Consider the following 14,453-nt stretch of genomic DNA (forward strand, 5'->3'; position numbering starts at 1 on the left):
TCACCGAGTCTGACCCCTGACCGTAACACATCATATAAAAGCCACAACTGCCTGTAAAAAGAATCTGTCTCTTTCACCATTCTGTTTTTTTTTTCAGGTTCTATGAAGAAGGAACCCCCATTTGCTGATATTTATCTTAATTGTGATCCCCCACCTTTGTTGCTTGAAGCCCTCATTAAATAACTGGTGCTACTGGATAGGGAAGAACATGTAACATCAAACACTGTCAAATAAAGGGGAGGAGTACACATATATTAACCCAACCATAATCAACATCGAGCTGTAACAGGGTTAGAACCCTGATAGAAGGTGAGTATCACTGGGTGGATACTTCTTCTTTCAAGTGAACCCATCACTTAGCTCTGAATAGGCAAACAGATTTCACTGAATCCAAAATAAATTATGATGAAACAACAAATGTATTTGTTTAATTTGGATGACAGAGTCTCTTTAGGGCCTATATTTAGACCCAGCTAGTTATGAGTTGACTTCTACATTAATAGAAATATATTTGTCTTACTTAAAATTAAATCAACACACTGAATATATATTCTGCTTACAGTTTTAATACAATTGATTTGCTTTTCTTTTGAGAAACTTGCCACATTTAATTAATGTGATGCAAACTTCACTCGAATGTACGATTGGTTCACCGATTTTATGATTGAGCCATGGAGCCCTTGTGGCTTTAAACAGCCCTGATCTATGTGCTTATTGCTCAAGAATTCCATTTCTCATGTTTCTTCCACTCTGGCTAACCCTCATAAAAAAATTGCTCTGATCCACCCAAACTTTGCCCAAATGCTTTTTTATTTTTTCGAAACCATTGCTATGAAACCCATCCAGGAGTCAGACATCAAGACTGTCCCGCTAAAATACAGAGAGGTAAAAGTGTAGCAGCCAACCATATTATATTACAGCTGCCATTTTTCAAGTGCTGGTTGAAAAATAAAAGCAAGCTATTGATTTGCAACAGTCAAAGCCTTGACTTTTTCTTTTCTAAAAGAGACATTCTGACCTGGACCAAAAACGTTTTTGGATACTTCACCAGACCTGCCCTGAGCTGAGCAAGTAGGAACATGGTTCCTTAACCACTAAATAGATCAAGAAATCCCACTGCAAATATTATCACATACTAGACGCCATCTTTGCAAAAAATAAAAAATAAAGATAAAACAGGGTGATGAAGAGGAAAATTGTCATGCCAGTTCATTTTAGTTTGTATCTGAAAATGAGTTGATGTGGTTGAATGGACGATGAATGCCCTGATAGGATCCATTGTCTTGCTCTTTTGGATTGTCTTTGTCTTTCTGTTCATCGTTGGAACACTGTTCTACAAAAAAGAAGGAACATATTTGAACATCATTTTTAGGTTTGCTGTTCCAAGGCAGATGTTTAACAAAGTAGTTTAAAGAAGAATAGATTAAAGCAGAGAAACATACTACTGACAGGCAGTTTTTGAGAAGCCACTCTTACATACCAATGTGTTTTGTTGAGGGAGGACGTCCAGTTAGACTGCAAATTCAAAATGTACAAATGATTATCATTATTACATACCACTAAATAAACTATACTGTAGTCACAATCCCTTTAACTTGATAAGAGAAGATAAAGTCTTCTGAACACTGATATTCAATAATTGACTCACTAGGGTTGATTTAGCTGAAGGAGTAGAGCAAGTTTTCATTACATCCACTTACCTTAATAAATGAGGTGAAGCTATTTTAGCTTCAATTATCCAATCATGTGCAATCAAAATCATTTTTTTTTAAAATTTTCCTTGCACATGTTTGGGTAAGCTTTGCAAAGTAAAAATTCACATTGCTAATTGATGTGCCACTCTGTTAGTAAATCAGCTGCACTAAGTCATTGTTGAGTACCATATGTCAAACACACACAATGTTGCATACCAAGGATGAACTGGCCTCAGGGGCGGACTGACCATTTGGGCACTCGGGCACTACCCGAGGGCCTGGGTCAGTAGGGGGACCCATGAGATGCCCCTGGTACCTTTCATAGGCTTTTTTGGGTGTGGTTTGAGTGTGGGCGAGGACACAGGGGCCCCATGATCCCCTATTGCCCGGGGAGCCCATGAGTTGTCAGTCCACCCCTGACTGGCGTATGAATTAAAGTGAACCTGTACTTTGCCCATTGAGGAAAAATTAACATGGGTGGTTGATACCTGAGCTAGACATGTGCGATTCGTTTAGTTATGAAGCGAAATTCAGACAAAAGTTTAGTTATTTGGAGATTCAGATGTATCCAAAATCTCTGAATCACAAGAGTAACAGATTTCACTGAATCCAAAATAAATTATGATGAAACAACAAATGAATTGTTTAATTTGGATGACATGATGTGACAGTTTGGGCATTTTGTTAATGTGTGAAGCATCCAAAATAATAAAACGACAAATGATCCATATTGATTCGGATCCATTAATTTTTATTCCAGTGAACGTAGTGTAAATGTTCTAATAACGATTCTTTTTGCATGAACATTTTTCAGTATTATTAAAAATGCACTACATATGAAATGGAAACATATTGCCATAAATACAGTAAGGTATAAATAAATAAGAAATAGGATGATTTCTAATTATTGTGTTTGGGTTGGGTGGAGGTGGATCTATCAGAGTCTTTGAATCATAACATAACGAATGAATCCAAAATGAATCTTGTTTCATTCGTTACTTTCGGATGCACATGATTCCATTTGATATTATCCAGTCAGCTCATTCCATGTTTCTTTGTGGGTTGGACTAGCAGGGATGACTCAGAATACGTAAGTATACTTATGAAATAACGAATTTACATTAAAACGAATATAGCCAATCTTCTGAAATAACAAAAGAAAATACAAATCGATTTGGAACAACGAATACCACAACTCTACCAAACAACTCTACGAACAACTCTACCAAAATAACCGAAACTTTCTGAAAATGAATCATTCATGACAAATATGACGAAATGATTTACTTAACAAATAAAACTGGAACAAAACATTTTTTCCATCATGCACATCTCTAACCTTAGCTATGTTGCTGACATTTTCCCAGACACCTCTGCTAACTCATTTATTGGTGCCGTGTGAAATGCCAGGTATGGGGGCACATATGACTCCAACTCCTTTTACAACAGTGGCAAAGTGCAGGGCCAAAAATTGTCATGAATGGACAGGGTCCTTAGTCCTGTGTAAGTTCCAATGTAGAGTGACCTGGAACCTACACACTTTTTTCTTGGGAGCAGCTAGGGGAAGGGGGAAGTTATAGCAGTAAAGGCAGGGCAAAGCACAGTTTCCTTTAAACATGTAAAATGGAAATTCAATATACACATTCAAATCATTTAAAAGTCTGTTATGAGTGCTATCACCACTTGAGTACCAACCTGTATATACCCTTCAACCTGTATATACCCTTTCATCACCATGCCATTTTTTCTCTGTTAGATTTACTGAGAGTTACTCGTCCATACAATACTGTACCCAGATATATTTAATATATATTTTTTTAGACAGATAGAGCTTTCTTTTGGTGATACTCAAAAACACTTTTTTATTTTATATAAAGGGAAAATACCAAACATTTTGAAAAAAATCACATTCTTACAAATAAAAATGCCAGGGCAGTACACACACTCTAAAAAGTGAACCCTATTTGACCATGTACCACGTGGTCTCCTGATCCATTTATTCCTGCTTTATTTCTAGACAAATAACTAGGTTGGACATTCCAGAGTAATTACATTTGCTTACCACAGATAAGACAAAATCAAGGTTGGTCCCACCTCCTCTTGCCTTCAAAACATACTTATAGTCATTTGTTACTGTTATAAGTGGTCTTACTGACCAATAGCCATGCTTAGGACCAGGGGCGGACTGACAACACATAGGGCCCCCGGGCAATGGGGGATCATGGGGCCCCTGTTGCCTTGCCCTCACTCAAAGCACACCCAAAAAAAGCCTATAAAAGGTACCAGGGGCATTTCATGGGACCTCCTACTGACCCCGGGCCCTCGGGCAGTGCCCGAGTGCTCGAATGGTCAGTCCGCCCCTGCTTAGGACATAAAACTTGGCTGGGCCTAGATCTATTTTACAGGAAACATCTACATTACCTCTAGATTCTGTTACTTTTATCTTTAACATACTGACCATTTTGACATATGGTATTACCTGAAGGTATGTTTACTGTAAACTACTTACTCTATGCCAAGTCCATCCAGTAGATATTGGTATCTTGTAATCTCCTGTTCCAGATGAGTCTTCTTGTCCATGAGAAGTCGATACTCCTCATTCTGGCTTTCAAGCTCAGTTCGGATCTGATCCAATTGGCATTCAACACTATTAATTAATCTCTGTTGCATAGCAAGCTCTGAAACATAATACACCTGTTTCTCCACTAAAGTGTCCTCCAGAGTTGATATCTAGAATACAGTTACCATGAGATCAATAATTAATATTCTAGGGGACTACAGTATATTAGTCACATTTCACAATCTTGTCACAACTAACATGGTTTGAACAGAAATTTTATTCAAGTTTTTTGAGTATTTTAAAAGGAAACAAGAGAAGATGGGCAGAATATACACTCAAATGGTACAGCTATAAAATTGTAAAACAATAAATGAGGTAATCACATGGGTACATAGGGTCACATACATACGGTAATAACATTGTGATAATAACAGAGTGCCTGGTGTGGACAGGTGATGTACAGTTTAGGGTGTTGGATGCTTGGAATAACAATACCAAGCATTCCCAGGACTTTTCTGATATTTTTTTTTATTTCGTACCAACATAGCCCCATAAATCATGAACATCCTATTTTACCTATTCAGATTCATACACAGCATTGTTTCACAGTACTGGCATATACACAGAAAATTGACCCTACCATGTCTTGTTCACTTTGCAGTTCTATCTCCAAAGTTTGCAGAGAGTGTTTTACATCAATAAGTTCAGTATGTGCTGATTGCAACTGTTCAGAGCCAGAGGTCACTTCTTGGTTCAGTTTCTTACTCTGCAAGAGTCAAAAGCCACATTTGAGTTATAGGCAAAACGTTTTAACTGTATAACACAAAGGATAATTAAAAAATAAACAGAAGTCAAAATTGACATTCTTTCTTAAACATTCCATCATCTGTACGGTAATTTTCTGTAATAATTTTTCTGTAATATATTTTCCAATATTTACCTTTAGAAACCTACAGGCCATGCGTGTCCACCTTGCTCCTCTAAGAAACATCTGGAGAAAGAACAAAGAGAGGGCGCACAGGCCTAGTGCATTACCATAAAAAATGTTTAATAAAAAATAAAGTAGGTGTTGTACTCACAAACGACAATATAGTCAAGGCACATCATAAAAGAACAGCTGGATCAACACCGCACTGAGTAACAGTCCGCAATAGGGAGTTTAGACATCCAAAAGGCTGATGCGTTTCGAGGACTTGCCTCTTCCTCAGAGCCACTGTGGCGGTGTTGACCCAGCTGTTCTTTTATGATGTGCCTTGACTATATTGTCGTTTGTGAGTACAACACCTACTTTATTTTTTATTAAACATTTTTTATGGTAATGCACTAGGCCTGTGCGCCCTCTCTTTGTTCTTTCCCCATTCAGTATATTTGGATTCCCCCGGTCCATTTGAGGGCAGCAAGGTGTGCATGTTCCAGGACATTCTTAATGTGGTTGTAGCCTGCATCGAGTCCATCCCCAAGCGCAGGAGCATTTGTGTTTGCTGGTTCTAAGAAACATCTGCCTGGCACACCTGGTCTTTATGTGTGGATATACAACTCCCACAGGTAACATAGATCCATAATGCTGCATATTTGTAGGTACACTGTGCATAGAAACATTGGTGTCAGGGCCCAGATCTGAACCTGCTAACTCTGTTTTGTCTGGTGATGTCTCTTCTTGCTGAATCACCCAGAACAGCTGGACAGCTTCCTGGACAATTCCTTGAATGATTTGCCTTGTACCTTGTTTGTATTGAACCTTGCACCCTTTCCTCCTCCCATGAACATCCTATTTAAGCCATGCCATTGCACTTCCTGTTTGCCAGATTATTGTATTCCCTTCCAGCCAATATCTCACTCTTTTCAGTCCTGCTGCCATCTGTATCTTTTGCTACCACTTGTTACCAGCCCTTGCCTTGTTCCTTAACTCCTGCTTGATCCCAACCTGCAACCATTCGTTGCCGACCTTTGGCTTGTTCCTTGACTATGCTTCTGCTAATCCTTACCTGCTATATCTGCTACTGGACCTAGGCTTTCTTACCTCCTGGTGGGGGGATCCTGAAGACTGCAACCTGTTACTAACACGCAGCAAAACCCATCTCCACTGTCAGGATCTTTGGTTGACACCAGGTAAAACTTGGCACCTTGGGGGAGCCAGTGTCGTCCACCAAGTTGACCTGCAAGTGCATGTATCCTGCTGGTCATTGGGAGCCTCTTTGCTGCTATAGCTGTTGGTGTCTGAGCCTGACTCCAGATCATTGGCTTGGAGTTAGATTTGGAAAGGCTGAGTCACCAGGTTGGGTTTCCTATACCATTAGCAGTGGTGTTCCCATTCTTTGAACAGGTTCGACAACAGAAGTCCCAGTCATACAAATATCTTCTGTCTATTAATATTGTCATGATTAGCAGCATTGAATATCTAATGCAGAACAGAGATTTTTAAACTGAATGGGGATTATGTCACATACAAAACAGTATTTGGAGAGGACACCCACGACTGTGAGAGCTCCTATGAGTGGATCCTTGGTGTGTGATTTGTCATATACCACATTAAAACTTCATGTGGTTAGGCCTTGGTAATACAGCATGATAAAACAGATACATAAGTAGATAAACAGACAGATAAACAATAGAATTTAGGCAGGAATTCTCCATGTAAGAATAATGTTATTGAAAGACGTTCCTTAAAGGTGGTGATGAGCAGAAGTAGACAATTAACATTTCAACACTTGGACCATATCTATCTGCAAACATTTAAATTTAATTCCCTATTAAACAGAATTATTATTATATTTTTACATTCATGGCTTCCTTTAGTCTGTTGGTGAAATGGTAAAAGTCCGAAAGGTTTGTGCTTATCTTATTTTAGTGGAGCTTCGGGTAAATTCTTCATAACATTTGGTGGATATTAAAAGCAGTTACTTAGAGGTCAATGGTATCCTTTACACCAAAATGATTGCAGACACAATGAAGAATTCAATTAAGTAAACCTTAATGCAAAGTAGACCTATATAATTTGTACTCAACCAGAGGGTTTCTTGGTCAAAAATATACCTTATGAAATAACTTTTTTTAATTATTGCATTTTAAGACAAAGAATAGTGAGTTACCCTTTGTAGAAAAAGTTTTTCAAGTTCTGTCAGGTTCCTTTCCATAAGTTTCTCATATTTTTCTCGAATACCAGACAATGTTTTGTTCAGATCAGCAGCTGGAAAAGCTTCTACCTCCACACTGACTCTGGTCCCGACCTGAGCAGTTAAATAGTTTATCTTCTACTCATGGAAGAGAGAGAGAGAAGAGATGATTAGGGAAGGTTTTAAGTAATTAACCCAAAATGTGCATGTAAGTTGTACTTCCAATCAGCTTTTTTAGGGCCATGTCCAGAAGCCCACAAGTGTCATGCATATATCACCTGCTCATTGTCCCTTTTCATCTTCAACATCTCTTGCTGAAGTCTGTCAGCTTCAGATTCCATTTTAACTGTCTGGTCATTAAGCCCTTCCAAAATATCATACAGCCCAACCACATCAGCATCAATACTGCTTCTCAAAATTAGCTCCATCTCATACCTTTAACAAAACATAAAGGGTCGTCATAAGGCAACAGTCCAAAAAAAGATGGTTTAAATTGACATGAAACCTACACTTATGCTTTTAGTTGAATTCAGTTGATTGATTAACCAATGGATACTTAAATCTCTTGTTAAAAAAAAACAAATTAAGTACCATGCCCAAGGGTTTAAAAGAAGCTAAACTATGTTAGTATCTTTGTTACTGATGTGTAAATGTGTCTAGATTTTCCGTGCTGTTGATCCATTCTTAGAGAAGACAATATAAGGTTGATTTACTAAGACTGGAGAGTACAAAATTAGACTCTCTTCTGCATAGATACCGATCATCTTCCTGGTTTTATTGCCAAAGCCTAATCGAACAAGCTGAAATTAGAAGCTGACTGTCTACGATGCAGAGCTGCTCCAGATTTTGCATTCTCCAGGTTTAGTAAATCAACGCGCTATCACAGAGGTCACATGATCGGGAAAGGTCCCGATCGAAAGAGGAGATCGGGACCTTTCCGTGAGTACCGGACATGTGTGCTGGGAGCGCGAAGGGCGCACACTCTCGGCACATATGTCCTTTTAAAATAGAACGCAAATGTGTGGCCGCTCGGCCTTTAGACCCAGACGCCAGGAGGCCGCACATTTGCGTTCGGCCGGTGTGAAGAGGTTAATATATAAGTTCATAGCACAATTTGCAGGACACCTTATTTTAACTCTACACTACACCTCTGCAGGCCATGGTGTAGAACCTGCATGATCCTTGAAGTGTTCTCTGCATAACGCTCATTTAACGAATTACGCTTTGCTTGCTTCAGAGCAAGGGAAGTGGTGGGAAAATTTGTAAATTATGCAGTTGTGCTGGACAATTTTTCCTTAAGTTTTTTTATTTGGATGCAGTAAAGCCATACCACCCCTGAGTTTGAATGTTCTCCTAAAACAAAGGTGAACTAGTAAGAATTAATTTTCTATGTGATTAGAGATAACTGATTTTCTCCTGAAATCAGTCATACATGATAAACATTGGATTGCTGTAAATTGATTTGATTTAAGGGGGGATGCTGGTTTGTTGTTAAAGCTTGATTGAACGAGCAGAAACTAATTGGCTACCATGCACAGCTACACCAGATTTTGCACTCAGTTTTGAAACACCAGTTTCAGTAAATGCGCCCCAAAGTATACTTCTGTTCTGTATACCGTGATTCCAAATTTATTTTAATACTCTCTTTCTTATTACTTTGTATTAAATACCCTTTTTAGCACCAACTTACTTGTAATAGTAGTCATCAACAGCCATTCTAGCATTGTCAATATTCCTGATTGTACTCACATTGTTTTTAAAGACTGTTGAGATCTGTAAGACATAAGTTTATATGATTCATGCAGTTACTGAATTAATAAAAATAAAAATAATAATAATAACAATAATGTAATTAATAATAATTATACTAAAATAATTAATAATGTAAAGCAACCTTTCTCAACCTTTCTAATACAGGGACACCCATGAAATCATTTTCATCTCAGGGAACAATACAAAAGCGATAACAGACACATGGTGTGGCAGTCCATGTATGTTTCATGAGTTCCAAAAGGGCAGGGGTAAGGGTAGTCCTTTAGACACTAAGGGCAAGGAGAGAAGCACAACTCTGCAGAAGGGAAACAAAGAAAAACAGCACCTCTATGTGTGTAATGTGAAGGTATTTAAAAGATAAGTAGTAACTCACATCTTAGAATTTAAAAACAGGCTCATGGGTAAGAGGGTGAGACGTCTATAGCCAGATATGTGTGACTGATCCAGAGAGGAGATCGATTGAGTCCGCCAGCAGGTGGTGCTGTGCATGTGCAACATGGATGGTAAGCCTGGTGGAATCCCCAAGGTGTCTGCCAGCAGATGGTTCTGTGCATATGCAGCACAGATGGTGAAGCCTGGCAGAGTCTCCAAGATGTCCGGGATCAGCACGTGTGGTGTCTGACGTCATCAAAGTGCGAAGCGTTTCTGAGCATGTGCGGGACGGGAGGAGTCCAGGCGCGCTCTTTCATCAGGCAACTTTCTCAATAGATCTCCTCTCTGGATCAGTCACACAACATTTGGCTACAGACGTCTCATCCTCTTACCCATGAGCCTGTTTTTAAATTCTAAGATGTGAGTTAGTACGTATCTTTCTATTAAATACCTTCACAATGAGAGAAGACCACTCTCACATTGTTGACTAGTGGGAAAAGTGCCCCACTTACACACAGCTAAAAAGATAATTGATATCAATAGTTACTAGGTGTTAGAAACTCTTTATTGCTCAAGGAACCACTAGCAACCCCGAGAGACCCCAAGGGTTCCATAGAACCCTGGTTGAGAGATTCTGATGTAAAGCATCTGCATCACATGGTTCTAAAGCATTTTATTTAAACTATAGATTTTAACGAGGTATCTAACCATTTAGCAATTCAGTAACCTTTCCTGTCTGTCCCCTTCCATCTTGGTGGTTCAGTTTGGAGGGCAATCAGGTATAAACAGACAGCAGAGTCCGCCGGTCCATAGAGCAGAGTGAGCTTGGTCCATGTCCATTCCACACAAACATGGACATGGACCTGTCATCCATCCGCTCTTCTCTGATCAGCAGACAGATCCCTTGCTGATCTAATCAAAAGTGGCCTTAGACTTGGTAACTTAACAGAAATTACAGTTCACTGTTAACATCCCAGTTTTAAAGATGGCAAATTCTCACATTTTCCCCATGATGTTTAATACGAATGAGGCTCATCAAGGTAAAAATGTAACCCTTGTTGTTTTAAATAAAGAAATTGCAAAACTATTGATATGATCAAATACTGTTTCATGTACAAAATATTACGCATTTTGGGCCCTTATTTGGGATTTGGGTTGTTAGTCCTTGAGGCTTATCTCACTTCTTTTAGGATTCCTCATGATAAGTACCACTCATGGCATGCTTATCTGAAACTTGTTTCCAATACATATCACTGTATCTACAGTACTTGTATTTTCACTGCTTATATGCACTATTGAAATTGCTAAAAAAGAATAAAATTTTTAAATTTTTAGCATAATTGTTCAAAATAGGATTTAAAAGTATTATGTATTTATATCATACCTTACTCTGGAGCTCCTGAATTTCTTTGGAGTACTGACTGCGATCTGCAGGCTTGCTGGGAGCATTGTTTTCATACCATTTTGCAATCTTCTTCTCTAAACTTTCATTATACTGCTCCAGAAAATTAACTTTTTCCAAATAGGAAGACAGCCTTTCATTTAGTTGTCTCATGATCTTTTTTTGATTGAAGTCAACTGGTCTGTCATTTTTACTCTTATCATAGTCCCAAGAGTTTCTTAAATAAATATTATGACACTGTACATTATATCCTTGGCTTGCAGATGAATGTTTCGTAACTGGAGGAACTTTACATCTGTATGATGTTTGCTCGTGACCACTATGCAGACAAGCTTTGGAGTTTCCATGAATGAATGTTTTGGGGTCCACTTTACGGTACATATAAGATCTTCTATGACGAGACTCATGGAGCCCTCCATAATATAAATATTGTGATTGCCCAGTAGTTTTAGAGCATCCGCCATAATTGTATCTGGTGAAACCTCCATGCTGTGAGTGCCTTGACATCTGAAGCACAAGATAACCCACCCGAGATATATTCTTGTGGGACCTAGCTGAAGAATAGCTGTATTTCTCTCCTTGGTTCATGGTGATTGTTGGAGTGAATCCAGACAAGTCACTGAATCCAGACAAGCCTAAGAATAAAACGTTTATGCTTGTCGAATCAATTTTATAACATGTTCAACAAGCGTCTGAGATAGTTGACTAATCTTTATAGGAATTTTATTAGCATCCAATTCCTTTTCAGTTTATTTATTTTTTTATCTTTTAAGATGTGAAATTCAACTAGTTTAAATGAAAAAGAGTAGAGAAAATGTGAAGTAGTAAAGAATTTACTGTAATATATGACAAGCTTAATTGTGTTTTAAGGTGGGCTTAATGTAGGAGCTATAAAATTGAATGAAAAGTGACAAAGAGGTCCTATTTAAGAATAGGTTTATTAGGAAAACACAACAGGGTACAATAACATAAAAATCTGAAAAAGAAGATAGGGGTTTTTTTTGAGGTTCTGGGTAATTACTTTGAATGGTAAATAAGTAGCTTTCAGAGAACTTAAAATGAAAGTCAAGACAATCTTTTTTACTGGTAGGTTTTTTTTACTGCTATCTCTATATATTATAATGTATTCTCATGTCTTGTCTTGCTAATAAATATTTTACCAGGTAGGAAGTGAGGGGAACTTTCCATTAGCCAGAAATATGACCTTTGTGTTAATGGAGTGGGGTGGAGCTAGAACCTGTTTTAGATTTTTTTTATGTCTGTGTCTTGGTTGAAGACTTTCTCTGACTTCCTCTGCGGTGGAACTGTTGTCATAGGTTCAGAAAATGAGGAAAGAGCAGTCTAATGGATAGCTCTTCAAATCAAATAAAAAGAAAAAAACCTCAGCGCCCAGGACCTCCTTCCCCACACACTTAACCACGTGAGATGCTGCTGTGCATAAGTATAAAACCAAAAAATATTTTCAACTAAAAACAGCGCAAAACACACCAGAAAGCAATTTATAAAATCCCCACCCTATAAGCAATATTAATGCACATTAATACAATTTATATAAATTGTATTAATGTGCATTAATATTGCTTATAGGGTGGGGATTTTATAAATTGCTTTCTGGTGTGTTTTGCGCTGTTTTTAGTTGAAAATATTTAATGGATAGCTCTGACCAGTGGGTTGGACAAAATCAACATAGCATGATTAATCACAGGATTTCTCTTTGGTACTGTAAGAAAGCAAGAATGAAAAAATATTATGCTAATAAAATACGGATTCTTCAACTCAAACTAAGGAGGACAAAGGGACAGGGTCTACCAGGTGACATCATTGACTAAATACAGGCATTAACATATTTCATCTATGGCCTCATTTTTTTTTTTGCATGGATTTCCCTATTAAAATCCATACTAGAAGGGGGAGATTCAGGAGGATGGGCTTTTTTTTGTGTGAGGTCCACCATGACGTTCCAGGCCCTAATCAAGGATAAAAGTCTGGTATGTATTTTTAGGAGGAACCCCATGCCTTTTATTACTCTTAGGGGGAACCCCACACTTTTTTTTGTGAGGATCCCCCATCAACATCTGTATGAGACCATTTTCTAGGAAAAGGTCTGATATACTGTAGATGAAGGGAATCCTCGACCATTTGTTAAAAAACAGAGATAATAAGCTGAGCTATAATTTATTGACAATGTAAACCAATTTATTTGTTCTTTGTAAATGTCAGTTTTGCTGTAGTAGCTTGTTTATATTGTAGAGATGGACCTCTTCACAGGCTGGGTTAGGGCATCCCCCAGACATGTTATTTAAAAGAATTTTGCATTTTTTTTGGGGGGGGGAGGGATCTGGGGTGTTGATTTGTAGATTTGAAGTGAAGCTTTTTAATTATGATATATTTAATTGTAATATTTTTGGATGTATCTTTTTAGATGCTAAAATGGAATAATGGAATAACAATAATAATAAAGATAATTAAAGTTAAAAGAATTTTGCATTTTTAAAGCTTACTTTCAAGAATTATTAAGATGACTGCACTTCAATAAACGGAATTTAAAAAAATATTGTATTGGGACATGTTCCCCAGAGCAGTGCCCAGCCCCTTTCTAGTTCACCAATTCTAGTCTTTTTTTGTTTTGAAGCTGTCTGGATAAGGTGGTCTTTGGGAACAGACTTAAAGTGGAGCTCCATCCAAAAGGCGAAGTTCCGCTTTAAAGATTGGTCCCTCGCTCCCCATTAAAGCTTGGCAGTTTTAGAGAGCAGGAGTGGGAGTGTGTACCAAAATTGCCAGATACCCGATCCCACTTCGGCTGTGATCGCCTAAGCGATCGGAGGCGGAAGTTGTCCTCCACCCTCCCGCTCTGTAAACTTCTGGGACAAGTGACAGGTCCCAGAAGACTACGGGACCATTCACAAAGCGCAGTGCTACTCACGCATGTACAGTGGTCATCTGGCTGTGAAGGCGCAAGCTGCCCACACTCTCAGTGCTGGGAACACTAGACGGACAGTAAAACGGGGGTGAGGACACCGATCATGGAACAGATGAGTGGCTGTTTTTTAAAGGTCAGCAGCTACAGTTTTTGTAGCTGCTAACTTTTATTTAGCGTGTGACTGGAACTCCGCTTTAAGGGATTAGTTCACCTTTAGGAACATGTTACATATTCCACCCATTTGTTCCCAATGCTGCAGCCACTGCCTGCTGCCCCCTTCCCCCCTGTGACAGAAGTATGGGGGAAAACAGTGCGGAATAAATGAGCTACAAGTCCCGACAGCTGTAGTTGTTGTTGGCTTGTAGTTCTCATTGAACTAACTGTGGAGCACTGATATACTGCAGATATACTGACAGGTCTGCAGGGGACCTGCATGGCACCAACGATCTACTAATCGCTGCTGCAATGCTTTACAGGCTCCTCCAACCCAAAATAAAAAAATGCACATGTTTTTACCTGCGAAAAAGTATGCATTTGTTATTCTTGGTCAAAAGGTGATCCTTTAAATGTCCCCCATATTACTCAGGGATCTGAGACTGAGTAGGTATTAAGAGTATAG

The 14,453-nt window shown here is 38.5% G+C and overlaps 1 protein-coding gene across 1 annotated transcript; it reads right to left on the reverse strand.

Annotated features, from left to right (window-relative positions):
• Positions 1–839: 839 nt before the first annotated feature.
• On the reverse strand, positions 840–11,295 carry LOC149464464 (keratin, type I cuticular Ha6-like). Its single transcript, XM_089674701.1, has 7 exons — positions 10,897–11,295; positions 9,058–9,140; positions 7,646–7,802; positions 7,344–7,505; positions 4,895–5,020; positions 4,217–4,424; positions 840–1,206 (listed from the first exon to the last, which is right to left on the reverse strand). The coding sequence occupies exons 1-7, from the start codon at positions 11,293–11,295 to the stop codon at positions 1,136–1,138; spliced, it is 1,206 nt and encodes a 401-aa protein (XP_089530827.1). The 3' UTR covers positions 840–1,135.
• Positions 11,296–14,453: the final 3,158 nt, after the last annotated feature.

Source organism: Staurois parvus, unplaced genomic scaffold (assembly GCF_062004578.1).
Source record: "Staurois parvus isolate SC_StPar_1 unplaced genomic scaffold, SC_StPar_1.0 ptg000151l, whole genome shotgun sequence".
Lineage (NCBI taxonomy): Eukaryota > Metazoa > Chordata > Amphibia > Anura > Ranidae > Staurois > Staurois parvus.

Bases quoted from the DNA above. Each gene is read 5' to 3' on its own strand.
- LOC149464464 (XM_089674701.1), bottom strand. From the start codon at position 11,295: ATGTACCGTAAAGTGGACCCCAAAACATTCATTCATGGAAACTCCAAA. The intron at 7,506-7,645 runs GTGATATATGCA...TTCCATGAGTAG, and splicing joins TGAAAAGGGACAATGAGCAG to AAGATAAACTATTTAACTGC. The intron at 1,207-4,216 runs GACTTGGCATAG...CTAAAATGAACT, and splicing joins ATACCAATATCTACTGGATG to GGCATGACAATTTTCCTCTT.